At 51.8% G+C, this 24,954-nt stretch overlaps 1 protein-coding gene across 4 annotated transcripts; it reads right to left on the reverse strand.

Moving 5' to 3' along the window:
* Positions 1–1,997: 1,997 nt before the first annotated feature.
* LOC122372554 lies at positions 1,998–24,053 on the reverse strand. Of its 4 annotated transcripts, none has more exons than XR_006254890.1 (4): positions 23,901–24,053; positions 14,035–14,141; positions 2,363–2,672; positions 1,998–2,310 (listed from the first exon to the last, which is right to left on the reverse strand). XR_006254890.1 is itself a non-coding variant. In XM_043349870.1 (4 exons), the coding sequence occupies exons 2-3, from the start codon at positions 14,129–14,131 to the stop codon at positions 3,932–3,934; spliced, it is 396 nt and encodes a 131-aa protein (XP_043205805.1). In that variant the 5' UTR covers positions 14,132–14,141; positions 23,901–24,053; the 3' UTR covers positions 3,622–3,844. The 4 variants fall into 4 exon arrangements, 3 of the variants coding, with proteins under 3 accessions (XP_043205815.1, XP_043205805.1, XP_043205797.1); XM_043349870.1 differs by lacking the exons at positions 1,998–2,310; positions 2,363–2,672 and adding exons at positions 3,622–3,844; positions 3,932–4,230; XM_043349880.1 differs by having other exon boundaries at positions 1,998–2,672.
* Between the last annotated feature and the right edge of the window lie 901 nt (positions 24,054–24,954).

Consider the following 24,954-nt stretch of genomic DNA (forward strand, 5'->3'; position numbering starts at 1 on the left):
CAGCAATTCAGCGGTTCAGTAATTCAGTGGTTCGCTGGTTTAGTGGTTTGGTATTTCGGCTGTTCAGTGGCTCGGTGATTGGTAGTTCGGTTGGTTCAGTGGTTTGGTATTTCGGCTGTTCAGTGGCTCGGTGATTCAGAGGTTCGGTGGTTCGTTGCTCGCCGAGCCGATACCGCCGTGTTGGATCTGGGAGCGGCCCGTCCAGCGCGACGCTCGCGGCCGGCCCCGGCGCGGCGCTGGCGCGCTATTTCTGGCGCGCCTCTGGCACGGGGCGGGCCGCCGTCGACCCTGAGGGCCCGGAGCAGCGGCCGGAGTCCGGAGGGGGCTGGCAGCCGGCCGGGTGCTGTCCCACACGGCCCGGCCGGCCGCGCCAACCCCCCCCCCCCCCCCGGCTGCCAGACGAAATGGGGCTGGCCGGAGTATACGTGATGGATTGAAATGAATTTCACCTCATCGAGTGGGACCGACGACATGGACTTCGTCGGACGCCCCAGCCCGTTCCGCGCCATTATGCTAAATAATTGATTGTGTAAAATGCTTGCAAACAGCAAAAGTACCTTCCTATAAGTAGTTAATCACGACCTGGAATATGCACATCGTTACTTTGCACTCTCGGGTATTACCACCAGTAAAACGCCTTTTGGGCGAAGAACGAGCGAGCGAGATAGTGAGCCCTGCACGTGCAGAAGGGCGAGAGGGTACTTTCAACGGGCTTGTGCAAAGCACCCTTCTAACCGGTCGCTAGCGGTGTACCAAATTTGAACGCAATCGGCCCAGCCGTTCCTGAGATCTGGAAGCGGCATTCTGCACGTGCGCACGTGCAAACGGGGTCCAAAATGACTTTTGCACGGCACCCTACTAACCGGTCCCCAACCGTGTACCAAATTTGAGCGCAATCGGCCCAGCCGTTCTCAAGATCTGGAAACGCCCCCTGCACGTGGGCACGTGCAGTAGCACCCTAACCGCAACACATGGGAATGCATTGCCTGGTGGGTGCCTACTTGTATGCCAAGTTTCAGCGAAATCGCCCCAGTAATTACCGAGTTACTGAAATGGGAACAAATTTGGCACCTCTTATTGTTGTATTTTGCACGTGCAGTGGGGGTCACTCACATAGATGAAGAGTATCCGACCTTTCGTAGAAGGGATGCAGCTACCCTATAAAAATGACCGCAAGACAATCGCTCAAGCCGCTGCTGAGATATGGGCCTCTCAAAATCATTACTTTTGCAAAACTGCTTGAACACCCTTGACTTTTCACGTGGCACGTGCCACAGCGGTCACTGAGATGTATCAAAAGTAGCCAATTACGCGGTAGAAGGGATGGGGCTACCCAGCAAAAAAGACCGCAGGCCATTCAGTCCAGCGGTTGCTGAGATATAAGCCTCTCAAAAGCGTTACAGGCCGGGCCGGGCCGGGCCGGGCCGGGCCGCTCATACTGAGATTTTTCCGTTATATTGAAAAGACTTCGCTTCGCTCGCTGCGCTCGCTCGCTCGCAACAACCTATCGCCTAGTAATGTCCAATCTACGTTTGGCAAGAGTCGTTGTAGGCGTTGTTGTTTTTGTTACTTTCATTTTAGCCCTATAATAATATTGCATTTAAATTTGAATGCATTTTTAGGATTCCGGACTGTATGTGTACCACTGAACTCTAATATATACTGGAAGGAGCATTGGTGACTTGTTTTTGTCTATCGATTTCCGCCATGTTGTGTATACCAGAAATATAAATTGCATGTACGGTAGCAGAGGTGCAGTTAAGTGAGAGGTACACTACTCAAAAGTGCTGCTGCTTCATGCTTGCAGTTTAATTGCAGTGATCAACTTTTCAAGACTTTGGTATACACAACATGGCGGAAATCGTTAGACATTCTGGCCCATATACGGCCAAGGCGAGTGCCTCCCCCTGATGTGTACCTAATGTGTATCCATGGTGTGCCTATATTTCGGGATGATGCAAAATGCCATAACTCGTGCCAACAATCAAAACGTCCGAAATATGAGTGTTATTTATTCCTAAGACTAAAGACGCGTTGCATTTTGCTTTAAAGTTATTTATATTTTTATTTTCTTGATTAAATTCAATATTTTTTTTTCCGCAACATCATAAACATTTTTTAAATGTATCCAATAGGAATGATAAAATGACTTAAATTAAAGCAGCGTCAACCAAAATCAGAAAACCTAACAATGGTAGAAAACGTGTAGTGTGTAACGTTTAATTCCTTTTTATTGATTCGCTGGCCCCTCCGCCTTCCCGCGCTGTTCGTTCTGTCTGGATTGCCCGCTTGGTCTAGTAGAGCCCCAGCCTGCGCCGCCGCCCGTCTAGCAGAGCCCCAGTCTGCGCCGCTGCCCGTCAGCCTGCGCCGCTGCCCGTCTAGTAGAGCCCCAGCCTGCGCCGCTGCTCGGCAGCCTGCGCCGCTGCTCGTCTAGTAGAGCCCCAGCCTGCGCCGCTGCTCGTCGATGTCCTGCTGCCGGCGGCGCCGGTTGGCCCGCGCGATGATGTCTCTGATGTCGTCGAGCTCGGCGCTGTGACCGACGCCGCTGCCGTCGGCGGCGAGCGGGAAGCGCGGGTCGAGCAGGTCTCGGCCGGTGGCCGGCTGCGCCCAGTGCGGGTGCGCGCCGGAGCCGGCGGGGGTCACGCCCGGCACCGGGCGACTGTCGTGGTCACCTGCCGACCAGCGGCACACAGAGTGGTCACACGGGCGGGCGGCGGTTACACGGACGAGCGGCGAGTACTCGAGGACGCTTTGGGGGCTAAACTAACTAGTGGCAGCGCCACCTGTATGTCTCCACTGCACTACTGACGAGGTACAGAGATATTCTAAACATATAGCTATAGACTAGACAGTACGTTAAGTTCTATCGACATTAATAACGTGCATCTGTGCATGTGTAACAAACACTGTCCTCTACCACATAAACAAGGTCACTGTCCCGGGCGTGCCTTGGTTTTGGAGCACGTTTATTGTTCAAGCCGTTTTGTATGCCTACATAGTACCTATGCACATTGCACACAATGGTAAACCACAACAATATTTTCTGAGTTTTCACACTGCCTAACCTGCATCTATAGTCAGCCGGTAACAGTTTAAAGTTAAAGTTAGGGTACATTATCACTAAAATGACATTAGGCATATTTTCAACGTTTGTATTCTGCATAAAAGATGTTGGGCATGCCAAGACTGAATCAGAGATTAATGCATTGCATGCGTATCAAGTGGCAGGTTCCATGCTTAGAATAAAGGGTAGTCACTTCTTATTTCCCTGGTTTCCCGCTTGCCGATGATGATGCCGCTTAGGTGCTTACCGTTCCATGGCGATCAGCTCCCTCCTTCGCTGTCGGCTTTCGTAACGTTGAATGCACGATATTCGTGTTCAGCAGGCTTAGAGCGACGGCGATCATGAATGTACATAAGTGGAATGTAACGCTGCGCTCTGGTTCAGCTATGATTCAACTTACATTTACGAAGATTCTTTTGATTTGTGTCTCGCATTGTTGAATGTATGCAGGTTACGAATGTTGTACTCCGCAATCTGCGTAGTAATTGCCGCAGTGACACGGCTTGTTTTAGCTGTACCGTTATCCAGGACTGTGTGTTGTCGGGTACCTCGATCACTTGGACACCACACCGTGTATTTATTGGTAAAACACCATAGCCACAGCGCTGTCAGCGTCAGTCCTGTCGTCGTTCGGTGCAGTCAGCTCGGCCAGCTCAGCTCAGCTCAGCTCAGCGCCGGCGCAGCTCGTCAGTCGTCCGCCTATACTCATCCGCCGACCGAGCGGCGGGCCGCGGCCCTCCTCCCTGCTCGGCGCCGGGTCGCGGGGACCCGCAGCGCCGCGGGCGCCGCCGCCGCCCCCAGGCGGGTCAGCCGCCAGACGGCGGCGCCCGCGACCACCTCGCGCGCGCGCGCACGCGCTCGCGCCGCTCAGAAGCGCGCCATGCGCCGGTCGGCGTCGGCCTTGAAGTCGCGGTGGCGCCGGCGCGCCCGGTCGATGATGTCGCGCACGTCGTCGGGCAGCGTGACGCCGTCGAGCGGGTCGGGCGCCGTGAATGGCTCCTCCTTGTCCTTCTTGAAGAAGGGGTCGCTGAAGGGGTCCTTGCCGGCGCCGAGCGGCGACGGCGGCTCGGCGGCGGCGGCGGCGCTCGGTGGCGTGCGCAGTCGGCTGCGCGGCGCCGCCGGCAGCGTCGGCTCGCCGCGCACCGGCGTCGTGTCGCCGTGGTCACCTGGGGTCACAGGCCGGCGTTAGTGGTTAGTGGACGGACCGCCCCCCCCCCCCCGTGCGTCCCGGCATACAGGCCACAGGCTGAAACAGGCCGGAGCCACAGGATAGATGTTATGTGGAGCTTCACAGGTGAAACTTAAAATATACGAGCATTTAATTGTTACTTACAAATGTGTCACGTAAATGGGATCTAAGGTCATGTCATTGCTTTAGCTAACATACCTTGTAAAGTGGTTTCATTTTCACGAGGAAGCGAGAGCATAACACAGCTGGACATACGGTAGGCGATTCAATCACATCTCGTCTATCGCCGACTGCAAGAGCACTGGCAGGTCCGTCGGATCAAAACAGTAGCGGCGGAACACCTTCAATTAACCCTCGCAGGACCTATTGGTTTTCTACATACGCGCCGGCCGAGGGGGGGGGGGGCGGGTACGACCCCCCCTCGCCGTTTCGCCCCTGGTGGAGCTAGCGCGTCGCGGAAAAAACGAGCGTGTGCGCCGTTACGAGACGCAGAGATTGGTACCCGATTTTAAGGTCCTAGGTCAACCGGTGACCTCTGAGGTTAGGTCAAGTGTCCCAAGGTACGGTTCAGTTTTTGTTGAATAACTTCGCCAAAAACGACCGCAGAGCCGCGATTTTGGCAGCATCGTGTTCGCCTTGCTCAGGCGCGTCGAATGATATACTTTTTGTTCGGGTCAGGTCAACTTGGGGTGTTGACCTCAGGTCAAGGTCAGGTCAGCACCCCCAGGTCACGAAGTTGGTCGAAAGAGGTCATGTCGCATATCATTCGATTCGGCAGGTCTTCCTGAGTCCATTGGTGGCTTCCGCGACTCGCTAGCTCAATTTGATCAAGAGTTATTGACGAAAAACTAATTTGACCTTGATGACGTCATAAATGACGTCACGCAAAGTCAACATTGAAAAAGTGACGCATCTAACCTTGCAAGGAATGCATCAAATCACGATTCTGTGTGCTTGAGATAGTTGGAGATCGTTCCCGGCGCCAGAATAGCAGTTTTCATTTTTCCCCATTGACTTTTGTGAGGTCACGAAAATGACCTGACCTCATATGACCTTTAGGAAAAATCCGAGATATACAAATTGTGAGACTCATAATGGATACTAGATCCTGCAAGTTTCATTTCCCTGTGACATCTCCTCTGGCAGTGAGGGCGTTGCGAAGTTGCGACATCTGAAGACCGTGCAGAGGTTCACTTATGACGTCATAGGTCAGTGACCTGACCTGACCCAAAAATGCGGTTGGTGTCAAAAGATCCAGCTTGAATCAAAGGTCAGGTATGCCAAGTTTCAGCTCTCTATCGCCAGCGTGTTCGGAGCTATCGCGAAAAAACCCTATGGGGGGGGGGGGGCGGCACCCGCCCCCCCCCCCTCGGCCGGCGAGGGTTAAGGGGGGGGAGGCACTGCCGACTTTTGGTCCCATTCTTTCCATGCAACGGCCATAGGGCTAATGTTAAAATGCTAAAATCAAAGGGGGCACGGTGCCCCGGTGCCCTCCCCGTTCCGCCGCCTATGGATCAAAACAACTTAGGTAGCAGTCAGTTCGCAAGCTTTTGAAAGTAAAAGGTGAAACACGCTTAAGCAGAAGCTCAAAATCATTCAGATAATTACGACCTAATGTAAATGAATAGGCATAAACCTTAAACGTTGGTATTTTGCTCAGGTGATGGCGAAACGGTGGAGAAGGGGACTACCCGTCCTGTTGTCGGCCGGGGCGTTATGTAGAAAACCGACAGGTGTCGTTGAATAAACATAATTAAGCCTTCCATAAATTTTGGTAGGCGCTGAGGTTTAAAGAGGAAGCGATGAAGCGGGGATCTTGCGCGCTCCATGTGATAAAGGGTCTATGGATAAAGCAACGCAAAACGAATTAGCAATTAATCAGCCCTGCCTCTCACCGTCATACTACCGGCATGATTCGCCTCCAATTCAACTGCCAATCGCCACATTGAGGCAGTTTCTACAAGGTGGTCATTTTGGTGGTGGTGCTACTGTTGCTGCTAATACGAGTAGGTACCTAATTATGTTAGCAAACAAAAGCGCGTCCCAGTGGACCTTTTTCTTCATAATTGAAGCAAACCACTGAAACGTCTATTTCTTTATACAGCATTTAGGTGCATGGAAATACATCCAGACTTACGAGCAATCTAACTGTTTGGTCTATTTGAGTGCATAGACAGTGAAAAGGTCTGGGCCGTTTCGGCTTGGCTGTCACTCCGCTATGCTCACAATTAACAAACGGCTTTGTGTCTACCGTAGAAAGTCCTACGTGCATACCGTTTACAAACAGGTATACACTTAACACTAGCGTCCAGTTAAGTACAGGATGATGTTCCATTCCGCACAAGCTATAAGTTGCCTAAAATACTTATTTGTACCGACTCTCCCGCAGTTAAGCACGTCTTTGTCGAACAGGGACAGAATGTGTCGCTCAGTCCGTGTGATGCGGCACAGCCTACCATTCCAGGCATCTGGCTGCCCGTGATAAGTGGAAAGTCATTCTGTGGCCTACTGCACTTCCCTGATTCCATCCAACCATACTGAGGAGGCCCGACAATCCCAGCCGCCAGAAGTGAGCCAACTATCGTTCTTCTCCCCATTGAAGAAGTGCACCATAGGCCATAGCCGCCAACAATATCATTTAATCAAGCTCCTATCTCTCGCACACGTCTACTTATAAAAACGCCAGGCTGGTGAGCATCCCCTCTTTGTAAATTGTAAGCGCCTAAGCAGGGTCAAAGCACAAAGACAGGGCCACTCTCACTTCCTACGCAGCTAAGTATGTAGATTCAGGAAAGAACTGACTCTAGGTATTCGTCTCGAAGCCAGGGACATGGCTAATTTGTACGTTCGGGTCCACCTACAGGCAAGGTAATACCAAAAACGCATTGCAGGTAGGTATAGTTGCGTCTATATCCAATGTCTATGCATCATAGAGGTGCAACTATATCCAGGTCTAACCATCGCAGAGGCAGGACTATGGCAAGGTCTAATGATCGTAGCTATAGAGGCGACTGTCCAGGGAACAAGGTCTAAGCATCGTATAACGGCGCGACTATCTTCAGGTCTACCCATCTCCGACTATCTTCTGTCGACACACCCGTGGCGCTGCTGCGGAGTCGCTCTAGCAGCCAGTCGGCACCACACGCTGCGGCTAGGTGTCGGGACAGCGCTGGTCACCGCCGCTACGGGGAGGGGCGCAGGCGGGTCCGGTCCGGTCGAGAGGCGGGTGGCTCGGACTCTGACCCAGCCTGCAGCCGGAGGGCTCCTCAGATAGCTGCCCAGTCAACCCCACGCGTCGACGGACGCTACCTCTACATGGTCTGTCCCCGGCTCTACTGAAGGCAGGTGCTACCGGCGCTACCGGCGCTAGCGATGCTACCGGTGCTAGCGGTGCTAGCGGTGCTCTAGGTTGAGTGCTAGCGTGCTCTGCTCTGTCTTGGACGGCCTTACGGCAGCGGTCGGTCGCTCGGTCGGTCGGTCGGCGGCGGCGGTCGGGTCTAGTTGAGGGCCGAGTACTGGGGCACGGCCGGCGCCATCTTCAGCTGGTAGACGGGCCGCGTCTCCACCACATTGACCAGTGCCTGGCGCACCTCGACGCTGCGCTTGGAGGTGGACACTTCGGCGCTGTACTCAGGCGCCACGTGGATGGCCTCGCTGGAGAGGGGCGGCGTGACTCCGCGCAGCGCCCGCGACTCGGCTGCGGGGGTCGGGTCAGCCGGGAGCGGTCAGCGGAGGTCAGTGGAGGTCAGTGGAGGTCAGTGGAGGTCAGCGGAGGTCAGTGGAGGTCAGTGGAGGTCAGCGGAGGTCAGTGGAGGTCAGCCGGCAGCGGTCAGCCGATGGAGGTCAGCCGGCAGCGGTCAGCCGATGGAGGTCAGCCGGCAGCGGTCAGCGGAGGGGAACCAGCAGCGGTCAGGGAGGTCAGGCCGGGTCTCCGCACAGCTTACAGCAGGACTAGGGAGAGGGTTTGAGGAACGTGTACGTTAGATGCATATGTTACAGTGCGTCCGCGAAATCCGTGAGTTTGCGAAGTTACTAGTTAATCCGCGAAATCCCTAGGGACTCCGCGAACTCACATAAACTCTCGTGAATCCGCGGAATCACTGCCGTGGCTCCACGGATTCACTAGAGTTTCCAGTGCGTCCGTGAAGTCGCTGAAGAGTCACGGGGATCTGCGAACTTCCTAGGTAATCCGCGGAATAGCGATTCTTTTTCAGTGAATCCGCGGAATACCGACTCCTTTTTCAGAGAATGTCCAAAAAACGTTATTTAGTTCTTATGCCGATTATTCGTAGAGGCTCAAAGACAATTGGAATCATGTTGCCGATATGGTGGTACTGTTGTGCGTTGGCCGCCGCTTTGCCAAATTCAGCGGCGCTGCGCGCCGCCGATCTTACGCTATCTGTGAAAAACCTTGGGGGGGGGGGGGTCGTATCGACCCCCCTGCCAGGGCGAGGGTTAAACTTTACTAATAACGCTAAGCACGTCACCAAACATAGAGGCCGTCAAAAAGTAGGCCATTTGGAGGCCCCCTCGATAGAGAAAAGGCCCCCTGACAAGCGGAATACGGAGGAGGGTGTCCCTTTGAGCCCGGGCACCCTCCCCTGGAAAATCCTGGGTGCGCCCCTGTTGGCCGGCATGGCAATATCAGTCTATCGGAATAAAAACTTCGGGACATTTGGTATGTTTTATGTTACATTGCTACGTAGGTACCCTGCTAGCTTTATAATTTTATATTTTCTCCTAAATAATATTTTCTTAGATTATAAAAAACTTATGCGTCGCACACTTCCACTTCAAACGTGGGTTTGCTGTAAATAGTTAAGTAACTACCTGATTGGACCTCAAGCTCACAATTGCGAATGGTAGTTAACCCGCGCACTGACCGGAGGGGGACGTATATTATATCCGCCCCCTGAAAATTTTTCGTAAATAAGGAAAAAAGCCGGGGCGCGTAGCATCGCGAAATTTTGCATGACTATTCCCGCATCAATTTTATTGATGCGGGAATTGTTCAACTTTGCACATTGTGTGCAAATTTGAACCTCCTACCTTTCAAGGTCAAGTCAACAGGTCGCTTCGAATAAACCTGACCTCAAATCACTTTTTCAACTCTGTCACCGTGTCAGAGCTACAGTAGATGACGGAGTCCTTTGACAGTTGCAGGATATAATTAGGTCATTGGTAGCTACAATTTGCTTATCTCGGAATTTCGATATCGATGACCTAAGGTCAGGTCAATTTCTTGACCTCCTCATTATGACCTCCTCATACGATCAACCTTGACTACCTTGAGTCACCAAAGCTAGAATTGTAGCCAGATTGTGCACAGATGTTGACTGGTGTGTTCTGGTGAGAGCATGCTGCCTCTATGTTAATACACATAATCAACATAGTATAGGGCTGGCCCAGCTGTTTGGCGGCCCCTGATCAAACTAGAGCTTCGCCGAAAAATCAAGTGTGTTGCCTATGACGAGAGAAAGCCGAATATATCCAATTTCAAAGTCCAAGGTCATTACTTGACTTTCCAAGTCAGGTCAATGACCCAAGAAGTTGGGAAAATCGGGACCTCTTTAGAACTTCGTACAGTGAGGGTGTTATTTCGGGATGTTAATCACGAGTTTCATGTTAGTTTTGATCACAGACGATAGCTTCATGCAATATATGCCAGGTCGGGTTAGGTTAGGTCAGGTCAACCAATAGGCGTCCTGCCTGCTATTCAAAGTAGGTGTTGCCTACCATAGAGATCTTATATACATATATATCTATGTATGTATCTTATATATCTATGTTGCCTACCACTGACAGCTTCGTAAGATGTTACGAAGGCACCACAAATACTTTGTAAATGTTCAAATGGCTGTTAAATTCGAAATCAGCTCCAAAAACTGCTCTAGAAACAAGTAAAACTAAAAAGTGAACCAAGGTCATCAAAGGTCATTGACCTTGACCTGACTTTAACGTGACCTTGTCATCCGCCATACTGCATTGCAACAGCACCATTACAACATATGTTTGAACGTTTAAAACCACAAAAAGACTGGAACCGCGCGGATAATCTGAGCTGGCATACGCCGAATCGCGATTCTGGCCAAACATGGTCTCGAAAAATATGTAGGTCACGGGTCAAAAAGTCAGCTGGGTCATGGAATTTTAGGTTAGGTGTAAAATTGATGAGCTCGAGGATACGGAAAGTTTCGTCGCGATCAGCTGCTTGTTTCACGAGAAATTTGCGACAAACCATGGGGGGTCATCCGACCGAAGGTACCGTGCGTATGTTCACCGTGTCGGGACGACAGACGCACCCACCTCGAATAGTGTTAGCTAATAGTGACAGCTGAAATCCGCTGCAATCATTTTAACTCGTATATGACTGAAAAGAATCGGCATTTCGCGGATTCACTGAAAAAGAATCGCTAGTCCGCGGATTAACTAGGAAGTTCGCAGATCCCCGCGACTCTTCAGTGACTTCACGGACGCACTGAAAACTCTAGTAAATCCGCGGAGCTACGGCAGTGATTTCGCGGATTCACGAGAGTTTACGTGACTCCGCGGAGTCCCTAGGATCAACCAGTGACTTTGCGAACTCACGGATTTCGCGGACACACTGTAACACATACAATTAGAGCGGCATTAGTTAAACCTGAAGCGTCTGTTTCTCTTCGTTACTTCTCTGCAAAGGATTTAACAGAATCTTTTGACTGTCAGGAAATCACATGTGTGAGCCTATTTAAGTGCACCAAGTACCTACCGCTCGCATCAATCGCATGCACGTCCGTGCGTTCATATAAGCAAAAGCTATTGTATTTGAATAGGCTCTTGCACTTGCATGAGATTTCCCGACCACCGAAAGCCTGTTCACCCATAAAAGGTGATGTCGCCAGAGACGAGGTGCATCCGAAACGTCCAAGTTTCGACTAATAGAACATTTGTCTATTTTCTACACCTTTTTAAAAAGCAATAATATTCAGGCATCATGTCAGAATTTTGTGGGATAACGTGATTTCTCAAAGCACATATTTGTATGTCATTCAGATGGGATGAGATATAGAGTCCATTTAACTAAAGTCGCATAGCTCGTTTCCATCACCAGTCATCAACTCCCTGCCTAAATGGTTTCCGTGTTTTCTCTTCAGTCACAGCCAAACGCCAGATAAGCTGGAATGCCGCTGGATTCGACAGCATCGTAACTCAATATTCCGGATGTTTTCCTTCCACACGGTTTTGGAATCCGAACAAAGCAAGCACCTAACTGCGCACATGGCCTGCCTATAGAACTTTGGTGCAGACTGGTTGAAATTCTGCATCCAAGCTCGATTACCGGGTCGCATGAGTACATCATTCTCCATTTGGTAAATGCGACAGCCTCTTCCATACTTACTACAGGTAGTTAAAGTATAGCTACCGCTAAACCTTTAATAAATATTGGGATTATGTTGGCAGTAAAAAGCAATAGGGAGAGAAAAAAACATACGATTACATACACATAGGTATTCAAAACTGCAAAACAAACGACAAAAACGATGAATGCAGGATTTAAAACGAACATTATGCTCGTATGCATGCTCGTTTTCTAGCCCAGTCGTCTGTTTCACGTCAGCTTGACTGACGTCTCTTAAAATGCCGGTGTTGTGATTGCGCTGTCCAAACGGTGTGCGCGGGACAGCCGGCGGTGGGTGCTCCGTACCGTCCGCGCCGTTCGCGATCATATCCCGCCGCGCGGGCCGGCCGGAGCGGCGGCGGCGGAGCGGCGGCAGCCCCGTCAGTGGGCCCCGTCCCTCGGAGCCGTGCCAGCCACCCGGCGCCGTGTTAGGCGGGCTCCGTCCGACAGCTAAAAATACCCGCCCGCCGCCCACCGGCCGGCCGGCCCGCTGGCGCCGACACCTCTGAGTGGGGAGCTGACCAACTGCCTGTGAGTGGGGAGCTGACCAACTGACACCTTGCAGTTGGAGAGCTGACCAACTGACACCTCCCAGTTGGAGAGCTGGCCAACTGACACCTCCCAGTTGGAGAGCTGGCCAACTGACACCTCCCAGTTGGAGAGCTGGCCAACTGACACCTCCCAGTTAGAGCTGGCCAACTGACACCTCCCAGTTAGAGCTGACCAGTGACCAACTGACACCTTGCAGTTGGAGAAATGACCAAATGACACCTCCCAGTTGGAGAGCTGACCAACTGACAACTCCAGTTGGAGAGCTGACCAACTGATACCTCCCAGTTAGAGCTGACCAACTGACACCTTGCAGTTGGAGAAATGACCAAATGATACTCCTATTGGAGGACTGACCAACTGACACCTCCCAGTTGGAGAAATGACCAAATGACACCTCCCAGTTGGAAGTAACCAACAGATCCCCATGAGTTGCTCAGTCCCAAGTCGAGATCCTTCGTCCTGTCCGTTTGCTGCCGTGACGGGCTGCGGTAACGGACACTGCAGACTGCATTTGGAGACGGGCAGCTCCATGGCCTGTGAGTGGGGACAGCGGTGACGGTCTGCTGCACGACTTGTGGTGACGGTCTGCTGAGTACTGTGGAGACGGTCTGCTGAGTACTGTGGTGACGGTCTGCTGAGTATGTACTGTGGAGGTCTGCTGAGTACTGTGGTGACGGTCTGCTGCACGGCCTGTGGTGACGGCACGGCCGACGGACCGTCATGGCGGCAGCTTGAGCCAGCGGCAGGCACACCGGTGACGTCCCGCCAACTGCCGGCGTCAGTGCCAAGGCCGACTGCGTTTGGCATCGAGAGACGACAGTGGAGCCAGCCGAGCGCCGGGCTGGAGCCAGCCGAGGGTTAATGGAACCAAACCAACACCGAGAGATGTCAGTTCAGCCAGCCGAGGGCCTGGCTGGAGCCAGAGAGGGCCTGACTGGAGCCAGCCGAGGGCTAATGGAACCAGTCGAGGGTTAGTAGAACCAGCATCGAGCTATAACAGAGCCAACTGTCTTCTGCTGTCTTCAGTCAACCGTTAATACCTGACTGGAGCCACTGAGAACCGGACTTTAGCCAGTCGAGAGCCGGACTGGAGTCAGCTGCGTATCTCTTAAGAAACAGAGCTGCTGGAGTCAGCTGCGTATCTCTTAAGAAACAGAGCTGCGTATCTCACTGGAACCAGCGGCGATCTCACCGGAGTCAGCCGAGCGTTTCACTGGGGAAACCTGCGCATCTCACTGGATCTAACCGAGTGTCTCCCTGGATGTAGCCGAGCGTCTCACATTATCTACATATAGCCGAGCATCTAATTAGATTCCGTCGAGCATCTCACTTGGTCCAGAAGAGTGGCTTATACGATCCAGCCTAGTGCCTCACTGAAGGCAAGTGTTTAACGAAAGACATCAGAGTGTCTCACTGTGGGAAGCCGACTGTCTCATTAGAGGAAATCGTGGATCTGACCAGCGGAAATGTACCGTCTAATTAAAGGAATTCCTGAGTCTCACTGAAGACATAATTGCAAATGAAGGGCTTGTGTAGTACATTGTACAGGTATGCCGTTTACGCTAGCAACAAATGTGTCTATGGCTGACATTTCGGTGATTTAAATTTGAATAAAATTAAAAGACAGACAAAAGCGCTATGTTATAGATAGGTACGCAAGCAAGCCGCCAAATGTAAAACATCTCATAATGTTTTACTTCATTGTGAAATGTTATTGCCATAGCAAAATCGTAGCGTTTGGCCGATATTGTTAATTCGCTGCGGCAGTTCTGTTATGGGTGATGATGCTGCTCTGTTGTTATCACAGCGTGACGAGCACACAGCGACACCTCGGGTCGGCCGGCGTCCTACCTTTGAGGCCCTTCATGTAGTTGAGCCAGAAGCCGGCATTGCGCTCCAGCGGCCGTCCGATGGTGTACAGGTCGAGGTCACGCTTCCAGTGCACCATGGCTGCACTCCTGTGGGGAGGGGCCAGTCCGGTCAGTGGAGGGCTAGGTTAGAAGGTAATACGGGGCAAATATCAGATACCTAATAGGTAGCCAAAATAGTTCATTAGCTGAAACCACTAATGTTCCGTACAGCTGGAGTCCGAAACCATTTTTTGTGTGCTAAAAATGAAAGGTAGGCAGGCAGGTAGGCGAAAAATAGGCTGAAAGGTAGGCGAAATAAACATCACAAAAGACGCGTGAAATGGCATTGACGTCACCATTTTGTAAACGCGGTTCTTCCCTCGCCGTTTATGTTTACATAAACACCCACTTCTACAGTGTCCTGTTATGAAGCCATCTCACGGGGCAATTCTAAACTGTTTACATATGGCCGCTGACAGGCAACAGCCGCGGCCATAATTTTAACTCTGTTAAATATATGTGCAATATGCATTCCATGTGTATCCTGAACGATAACGGATAACGGGGATATTCTCACGTACCTAATTCTTTATCATGTCGCGCCAGTTAACCTCATCTGATGAGAACACACACGATCGTCCTTACTGTTACATCAGTACCTCACGAGCGAATATTCAAACATTCACAATTCTTAAACCATATCCTTGAGCTATTTGTAGATTATCGATGCATATAAATAAAGCCCCTATTAATTTTCTAACATCCTATATTCCGTAAATATAGTATAATGAGCAACAATTCCATGTTATCGAAGTCTAATTAGTCTTATTATGAAAATCCTGTGCCATTATTTTTTTTTCTCGACATGAAAAATTCGTACGACACTGGTCGACTTAGGTAGTTTCGACATTTTTGAGCGGCGCCCGGCGTTGCAGTCTCATTCCAAATAATTACGCACGAATCTTATGCCGGATACCTAATTGACAATAATATCGGATACGGGCTTCATCGTCGGCTTGTTGCGACCAACACTGAAATGGCCAACACATGACGACTGAAATTCGATCGTGGTAGGATCTTGTTTCAATTGGTTCTGGATGATAATGCCGATTATTTGTATAAGTTTGGTAGCGCACAGAACCTTGTTGAATCATTTGGCACTGCTATTGGAGGCCAACCTGGTTTTGGAAAAGACATAAGGGCAAGAGAAGACACATGCGACACCGTTAGTTAGATCCTGTGCTTCGGAAAGTATTGAAACATAAGCGAAAGCATAAATGAAAATGCTACAATCGGTAAACGCTATATAATGCATTGGCTACCTACAATAAAACAATAAAGGTGTAGACTTCCACTGGCGTCCAACTGGCGTCTAACTGAGCAGACGTCCAAGTTGGTGTCTAACTTGGCGTTTATAACCGTTGGACAGAGACTTCCAAGCTAAACGCGTCTTAAGTTAGCTGTCGCAAGAAAGACGCAGCCGCCGTCCAGCTAGACGCGTCTAAGACGTGAAAAATATACTTAGACGCGAATATATATTACTGAACGGCTCTGGGAAAGAAAAATGGAAACCGAGGTCTTTAAAAAATTGTAGGCACGAGGCGTAGCCGAGTGCCGGAGATTTTTTGAAGACCGAGGTTTCCATTTTTCTTCCCAGAGCAAGTTCAGTAAGATATTTCCCATACGTCGTTTAATATCTATTCAGAAACTCACAATTTAATTATTGAAATCACCTTTTTTAAGATTTTTATAAAAAAATCACCAGAACTGTAGGTCATCAACCCGTGCCGGAAAACAGTGCAGGAAAGATCACGTGCAAATGTTTCCCGCACGGCTAGGATAATGCTAAAGGGATATCTCGGCGTATGGGAAATGGAAGACTCCACCCTAAATAAATTACAAATAGGCAGACCAATACAAATACGAACACAACGCAATGCACATGAAGCAATAAATTTAGCCGCCTCGGCATGTGTTCGAGACTCGCCCGATGTGTAAAATGTGTTAGCCGAGTCTTCTCTTCGCGGCCTTTACTCATCAACACCAGTTCTTCTCCGGGCATATATTTGCCACACCCGACTCATCACAGTGCCGAATCAACACATGATCAACACAACGAACTCCTCAGCGTCGACCGCCACGTATCAGCTGGTCAGCTGACCCCTGACCTTGAACTGACCCAGAAACCCAGACGGTACGAAACTGTATCGTCGACCTTGGTACGGTTGTACTCAGGCGGCCTACCTAATCGTCCCAACACTTGGTACGCCGTACGATTGTACCCAAGGACATCTTTTGTACCAAAAGCTATAAACCGCTGCCAATACAAAAGTCTGTTCGCTTCCAAATTACCACTTAGGCGGAAACGCATCGCAACCTTACACTCCCCCTCTCTTAACGCTACTTCCAACGGAAACATCATAAGGTCATCATTGGGGTACACACACAACTCTGCGACCTCAGGGCTCAGAAACTCAACCCAACACTGGGACCTCCCAAACTCAACGCATGATCAACACAAGATCAAAATACAACCCAACTTCGCAACGCTCCGTACTCGTAGAAGTCTCTTAAGTACCCTGGACACCCACTGTTCGATCACTGAAAAACAGTCCTCGGGGCGCCACTGCCACCCCACTGGAACGCAAACTCGTTCAGTCTCGTCACTCAGTATCACAGATCACTGCACTGAGCTCACCATCGATACTGTCCTACTCAGTGTAGTCTCTTAGATATCTCGGCCGCCGTACGGCTCGACCACTAGCGGTGCGGTACTCACGTCCGCCAGCACCGATCGACCGCTCATCTGCCTGCGGTGGCTGCTCCTCCTCCGGCGCAGTTCGTCCCCGCACCGTCCGTGGCGGCTGCTCCGCCGCTCGCTCCGGTGCCGCCCGTGGCGGCTGCTCCGCCGCCCGCTCCGGCGCCGCCCGTGGCGGCTGCTCCGCTCCAGCGACGCCTTCCGGCGCCCGCTCCAGCGCTGTCGGCTGTGGCCGCTCGGCCATCTGCACCTCCGACTGCTGATGCTCGGCCTCCCGCCCGGGCACCGTCGGCGGCGACCGCTGCCGCCTCTGCTGCTCTGGTGGTGCAGATTGCTGCTGCCCGTCAGCCGGTGACCACGTCCCCGCCGGTCGCGTCGTTTCCGTCGACCGGATCTCCGCCAACGGCTGCTGAGTCGCCATCGGCTGCTCAGACTGCCGTTCTGCTGGCGGCCTCGCCTCGGACGACCCGTCCTCCGGCGGCCGCGCACTCCACAGCTGCACTGCTGGCCCTCGCGAGCCAACAGGCTCTCTGTCGTCTTCTGTGGCATCTTCTGTACCATCCTCTGTACTCTCTTCGACTTCATCTTGGATTTCTCGGGTTCTCCAGTGTTCCTGTCTTTTCAGGTGGGCGCCATGGATGAGGCGCTTCTTCTTCCCTTTCTGGATGATGTAGTCAGGCGTCTTCACCTGGATTACTTCATACGGGCCGTCGAACTTCTGTTCCAGTTTGCCTCCCACGCCGACTGGTCTCCTAAAGTTTCGACACCAGACCGTGTCGCCGACCTTGAAGCTGCTCTCTGGCTCGTCGGTTCTTGCAGCTTGCTCTGTTTGAATCTTCTCAGCCGCTTGCTGATGTACTTCTGTAACTCGTTTCTTCAGCGTCTCGTAGTACTTATTGTAGGAACGATTCCGCAGGTCCACAGAATCGAACTCGGCGGCTGCCACCGTCCTCATCTGAGCTCCATGCGCCATCTGGAATGGCGTGAATCCTGTTGTCGAGTGCACGCTGGAGTTGTAGGCTGCCGCGACCTGTGACAGCAGCTTCGGCCAGTCTGCGTCCTTTGCGAAATGGGACAACATCTCGCAGATGGTTCTGTTAAACCTCTCGGTGACTCCGTTACAGCACGGCCTGTAAACAGAAGTCCTGAGCTTCTTCACCTGGAGCGTCTTGCAGAGCTGACGTATCAGCGAACTCTCGAAATTGCGTCCTTGGTCTGTAAGCAGACTCTCCATTACTCCGTAGCGACAGATGACAGCCAGCAGGCAGTCTGCTACTTGCTCTGCGGTTTGCTGCTTCAGAGGAAACAACTCGACCATCTTGGTGAAGATGTCCGTCATCACGAGGACATACCGATGACCGTCTTCAGTCCTTGGTAACTCGAGGATGTCTGCCGCCCACTGAGCAAACGGCTTGCCTTGGACAGGCACTGCTCCTCTTCCCTCTCGACTGCGGGTTGTCTTGCTCTTGTGCACCAAACAGGATGTGCAGGATTTGCAGTAGTTCTTCACCGTTTTCCGCATGTTGTACCAGAAATAGCTCTCAGCCACTCGATTCGCTGTTCGCTCTACTCCTAAATGTCCAGCTGACGGGACATCATGTGCCAGCTGCAGTACTCGTTGTTGGAGATCTTGTGGTAGCAGGATCTGTGACTTCTCGAATCCTTTCGACTTCCTGATGATGATACCGTTCTTCACAGTGACATCAGGTAGTCTCCGGTAGAATTCGAGTTCCTTCTGCTGATCTTCACTCAGTGTGCTGGTGTCCACCTTCTTCTCCTGCAGCAGGGACTTCAGACTCCTTAGAACTGGATCAGCTGACGTTGCCTTACGCAACTCCTCCTCCCCTCCTTCCAGATGGGTAGCAACAGGTGCGTCTTCAGCTGCATCTGCTCCATCTTGAACTTCGGCTTCTACATCTGCTCCATCTTCAGCTTCAGCGTCTTCGGTTTCTGCGTCCAGTCTTCTTACCGGAACTGGGCCCTCTTGCTGCTCAGCTCTTGGCACGAAAACTGGTGCCTCTGGACTCAGCTCGCTCTTGCTCTCTGGTGTCCTCTGGTCTGCTGCGTCTTCTTCGTGGAGTCTGGATAGTGCATCCACGTGTGGGATCGACCTCCCAGTGACATGTTCCACCTGGAAATCATACTCTTGCAGGATTTCCATCCACCTGAACAGCCTCCCTACTGGTGGCTTGGAACGCATCAGGAACCGGATCGCTTCATGGTCCGTCTTCAGCACGAATGGCTTTCCAATCAGGAAGTGACGGAACTTGCTGACCGCCTTGACCACAGCTCCCAGTTCCTTCTCGGTGGCACTCCAGTTCTTCTCTGCCGACTTCCACTTGCCAGATCCGAAGGCGACAACTCCGTGCTCTTGCCGAAGTTCTGCACCCCATCCAACATTACTTGCATCTGTTGTCAGTGTGTAGGTCTCCTCCACATTCGGTGACCTCAGAACCGGATACTTTTGTAGGTCTGCTTTCAGCCTCTCGAAGTTTTCTTCGCACTCTGGTGTCCACTTGAACTGGACGTCCTTCTTCAGAAGATCAGACATAGCTGCAGTCTTCTGGCTGAACTCTGGAATGAACTGTTGGTAGTATCCAACGAAACCCAGGAATCGTCGGACGTCTCGAGTGCTGGTTGGCGTTGGCCAGGTCCTCACGGCTTCCACCTTCTCACTTGAAGGACTCAGCCCGTGCTTGCTGAGATGGTGACCCAGGCAGTCAACTTCTTCAACTGCGACTTGACACTTTCCAGGATTCAACTTGAGTCCGCTTTTCTCCATCACATCCAGGAGTCTTTTCAGGTCTTGGACATGCTGTTCCATTGTCTGCGAGAACAGGAGCACGTCGTCGAGATAGATGATGACACTCTCCCATGTGAAGTCTTGTAGCAGGTCTTCCATGATGCGTTGGAAGGTTCCAGGACTGGTCTTCAGACCGAAGGGCTGGCGGGTCCACTGATGGAGCCCAAACTCCGTCACGAAGGCAGTCACTTCCTTTGAGCCATCCTCCACCGGGATAGCCCAGTAGGCCGCTCGTTGGTCCAGGATGGTGAAGACCTTCGCTTCTGCAGCAACCTCCAGCAGGTCTTCCACCCGTGGAAGAGGGTACGAGTCGTGCTTGATCTTCTGGTTGACTGTTCGGTAATCAACACACAGACGCCAGCTTCCAGGCTGCTTCTTCTTCACCATGACTACTGGTGAAGCCCATGGAGACTTTGAAGGTTCGATGAGTCCCTTCTTCTCAAGACTCTCCAGCTGCCTCTTCAGTTCAGTTCTCAGATGCACCGGGGTGCGGTAGGCTTTCTGCTTCACAGGTACAGCACTGCCTGTGTCTATGGTGAGCTGATGTGGCCCACGGTAGTCTCCCACCTCATCCTCGGCTTGAGCGAAGACAGCTTGATGCTCTTGCAGAAGCTGTTCCACCTCTTCTCGGTATGGCTCTTCTAAATGAGACACATCAGGGAGCTTCAGCTTCAGTCTCTTGACTTCTGCTTCCATCTTGGTCAAACCTCCATCTGCTGCCATACCAGTCACACATTGGTCAGGGTCTTCGTTCTTCACCTCAGCCAGGACGTTAATCAGACGAATCTTCACTGTGACACGGCGTGACACCTTTCTATCCTGACCATCAACTTGAACAGGCACCCTCTGGGCACCTATCTGCAGTTCACCCTTTTCACAGTCCACAACTGCCTTGATTGCATGTAGAACATCCATCCCCAGAATCACAGAGTCAGTGATGTCATCTGACACTGCAAACACCTGCCCTTCCACAGTCTCATCTCCAACCACCAGGTGAACACTTGCACAGCCAAGACTCGGAACAACTGTTCCATTGGCAGCAACAAAACTCTGATCATTATACTCTTCAACTTGCAATTGTAGCTCCGCTGCCAACTCCGCACTCATGATGCTACACGCACTACCAGTGTCCACCACAGCTTCGACATTCTTACCATTGAGCTTGATGACGGTGCAGATCTCCATGGGAGGGGCCTTCTTTGATGACTCGACTCGTCTCACATGCTGGTTTCCATCACTCCTTCCTGGATTCTCACTTGAACTTGGGTGGTACTTCGGATGACCCATCTGACTCATCTGACTGGCTGACTGGGTCTCCCTGCTGGGCTTCTGACTCGGGCTTGGACACTGACGCTTCATGTGACCTCTGCCTCCACACTGAAAGCACACAACATCTTGTCTTCCAGTTCCAGCAAACTGCCTTTTAGTCTCAAATTGATTCTGACTCGGACACTGAGCTGCCTTATGCCCCCTTTTCTGGCACAAAAAACACTGAAGCAGCCTGATGGGCCTGGCAGAGTCCTCACCTGTTCCAAGGCTGTTCTTGAGCTGCTCAGTTGTCTTGATTCTTTCGATGCGCCTGATCAACGCTTCCACAGTGGTTGCCTCAGAATCTAAAACTCTCAGCCTCCACTTTGACGGCACGACACGGGGCAGCTGTTCACTCACCATCTGATTTCTGGTTTCCAGATTTAAATCAGGCATAGCTGCACTTATAAGTGTTCTCAGTCTGTTGGCCACATCTCTAGGGTCATCATCTTCCGTCATTTTCACTTCATAAAACTCGTGTAGATAAGCACGACGTTTCTCAGAGGGAATCAAGCGTTCAGTAATTTTTGCACACATCAAATCTACACTATTTAAGCTGGAATCATCATCCAGTTCACACGCGAGCCATTCGTGGGCCTCCCCCACCAGTGCTGGCAGCATAGCTATTTGTTTCTCCTCTGCCCATCCATTTGCTTTTGCAATTCGCTTGAAACTCCGAATGAATGTCTCTGGATCTTCATCCGCCTTCAACGCACGTGGTCGAAGCAGGGGTCCCTCCGCCATAATTGTCGCACTATGCAGGTCTTGATTTTCAACCTTAACCTTTATCCTCTTGGACATCAGGCATTGGTTTCGATAATCCCACTTCTGGTTGTTAGCCGAGTCTTCTCTTCGCGGCCTTTACTCATCAACACCAGTTCTTCTCCGGGCATATATTTGCCACACCCGACTCATCACAGTGCCGAATCAACACATGATCAACACAACGAACTCCTCAGCGTCGACCGCCACGTATCAGCTGGTCAGCTGACCCCTGACCTTGAACTGACCCAGAAACCCAGACGGTACGAAACTGTATCGTCGACCTTGGTACGGTTGTACTCAGGCGGCCTACCTAATCGTCCCAACACTTGGTACGCCGTACGATTGTACCCAAGGACATCTTTTGTACCAAAAGCTATAAACCGCTGCCAATACAAAAGTCTGTTCGCTTCCAAATTACCACTTAGGCGGAAACGCATCGCAACCTTACAAATGCAAGGTAAAATGTACGCAACTCATCCTGTCCATTAAACGAACTATGCATGAGCCTTTTTTGTTATTTCGAACGGGGCACACGTGCTCGTACCTATCATGACTACAAGTATGCTTATTAAATAATGGGAGACACATTAAATGTGCGGACGGACTCATGAAGGTAAAAGGTCGCGGAACTTCGCGAAATGCACCGCACATCAACTTATATGTGTAACAAGTCACGGAGCACCTCAAAGGATCTTGGAGTTCCTCCTGTTTTGTGGTAATAAGAGGAATTCCTGCGAAGGTTATCGGATGCCGAGTAAAATTTTACTTAAAAAAGGCGAGTTGAAGCAATATCTTGCGTCCATTGTTTCCAACTCGAGCCGTCTGTCATATCCTCCTAATACCCGCCGGAGATAGTGAGTCCTTCAGCAGTTGCTCCTGAAGGGTCGCCAGTCTCCTTCAGTCCTACAGGGCCTCTTCTGGACACTGGGTATGATGTTGAGTAGTAATAGACAAATATATATATTGAGACGGGTTACACAGCACATTGGGTGGACGCGTTTCGTCTAAATGACTTTTTCGACACCCTCTCGGAAATTGTTTTAATTTCCGAGAGGGTGTCGAAAAAGTCATTTAGACGAAACGCGTCCACCCAATGTGCTGTGTAACCCGTCTCAATATATATAGGTACTGGGTATGATATACTCATGACATTTCTCAGCAGAGCAATGTTGTTTTATATCCTGTGATGGTAGGTAAGCCGGTGGAAGCGTCGTCACTCGTCTTCCAGCACAACTTTTTTCCATCTGGGACCTGCTTCGTCCATTATATATCTGTTGTGTGCAATAAAAGAGTATCCGTCTATTATGAAGCTGCCGTATCAAACAACTTTCTCCACAGTTCAATAGGAACTCCTGGTAGCTGAGAACGCCTGCTGCTGTAACAAAACCTCTTTTCTCTTTGCAGCAAAAATTCCGTGCCCAGTGAATACCCGATCTGTTCAACAGATTCTGGTGTATTCGTCACAACTGACCACTGGCTCTAGAGATCAGAGGATTGGTTTGCAGCTTCCACATTGTTAGCGATCACATTTGCGACGGCTTTCATTCACAGTCTTGCGATCGTTCCGGCTGCAATACATGAGGCCTGTCCGTTGTGTATCACGAAGGCAGCCATCATCTGCCTGTGTGTCCGTCAGCCGTCCGTCCGACCGTCCGTCAGTCCGTCCGTCCGTCCGTCCGTCAGTCCGTCCGTCCGTCCGTCAGTCCGTCCGTCCGTCAGTCCGTCAGCTGTCCGTCCGCCAGTCCGTCAGCTGTCCGTCCGTCCGCCAGTCCGCGAATGACGAATTTTCAGACATACAGGTGTTGTGTCAGATATGCAGATAAAGGTTGTAACCCCGCATGATTCGCACAACATTTCGTTATTAGGTATAATACTCTGACCTGTCGGTGCCCCCTTGTGACCTCTGAACTGTTGCGGCTCTTGTGGTGCTCGGCTGGAGGCCTTCTGGTGCCCAGTGTGATGTCCCTCTGACCTGTGCCGCCCCTTCCGCTGCTGGCTCTCTGACCTGTGCTGCTCCCCTCACCTCCCTTTGCCTCTGACCTGTACTGCTCCGGCCGCCTCTTGTTGCTCGGACCTGTACTGCTCCCTGCGGTTGCCTCTGACCTGAGCTGCTCCCCTCTCCTCCTGTTGACTCTGACCTGTAGTCTGTACTGCTCGCCTTCCTTTGCCTCTGACCTGTACTGCCCCCTGCGGTTGCCTCTGACCTGCACTGCTCCCTGCGGTTGCCTCTGACCTGTGGGGTGTGGCGGCCGGTCGGCTGTCGGCGCAGGAGCGGAGCAGCGGCCGGGCGGCGACGACCTCAGACGCACCACTGGCGGCCACCGGCACCGAGCACCGTCACCGGAGCAGGCCGACCGAAATACCTCTGCCAGAGGCGCCGGCGCCGGCCGCCAGCCCCAGCGCCGGCGGCCAGCCCCGCGCACCCACCGCCGGCAGCTGCAGCTCACGGCGCAAAACACCGCTCATCCATACCGGCGCCGGAGGGTTTAATCCACCTTTTGGAAATGCCTGCTTTCGGTCATATCTAAGGGCAAGGGGTCTGGCGTTGGTGCCCGTGCATATCGTATCCTGAGGAATGTGAATATCCGCAGAGTGTCCGCATCGTCTCCAGGCCTCTGCTGCCGTTCCTGCACGAAATATCCGGGGCTGTGAGCGATAAGTAGCGGGATATGACAAAATAATGGGTGCAAAAAACTGATGTGTCATTGGTATTTACCATAAAGCGCTTATCCCTGCCCTGGGATGGGCGCAGAGTGAGAAGCCTTTTGAGACGTCTTGCCTCGTGTCAAATTGTCCACTGATCACCTATCGATTCTTTTAGTTTTTTAGTTATTCGGTACTTAAGGCCAGTTGTTAGATAGGTTTGACGATTTGTTAAACCTATCTAACAATCTACCTACTCGTACCTATAATAGGCGTGCAGTGGAAGTGCCGGCGGCGGCCCTTGCCGGGGGGCCGGTGCGCGGTGGAAGGGTCCGTCCCTGTCGCCGTCGCCAGGTTCCGGCGCCAGTGGGCCGGACAGTGAGCGAGCACCCCGCCTGTGCACGACGCACCGACACCTGCCAACGCTGCGCTCCCGGTTGGCAGGCCACCGGACAGACTAATCACCGGCCCCATGTCACCGCGTCACAGCCGGACACGGGCCGCGGCGCCGCTCGTTACTCCAGCCACGGCCCAGCCAGCGCCGTCGGGGCTGAACGGGAAACGGGGAAACATGGCAATTACTCGTAAAAGGAGAGCACTTTTGTGCTTTACAGTTTGAACGGGATTTAGTGCGAGAAAATAAG

The sequence above is a fragment of the Amphibalanus amphitrite genome, unplaced genomic scaffold (genome assembly GCF_019059575.1).
Source record: "Amphibalanus amphitrite isolate SeventyFive unplaced genomic scaffold, NRLGWU_Aamphi_draft 000037F_arrow, whole genome shotgun sequence".
In the NCBI taxonomy this organism is placed as follows: Eukaryota; Metazoa; Arthropoda; class Thecostraca; order Balanomorpha; family Balanidae; genus Amphibalanus; species Amphibalanus amphitrite.

What these genes read in the sequence shown, in the direction of transcription:
- LOC122372554 (XM_043349870.1), bottom strand. Translation starts at nt 14,131, where the DNA reads ATGGTGCACTGGAAGCGTGACCTCGACCTGTACACCATCGGACGGCCG. An exon ending in CTACATGAAGGGCCTCAAAG is followed by an intron (nt 4,231 to 14,034) that starts GTAGGACGCCGG and finishes CTGTGACCCCAG; the next exon opens with GTGACCACGGCGACACGACG.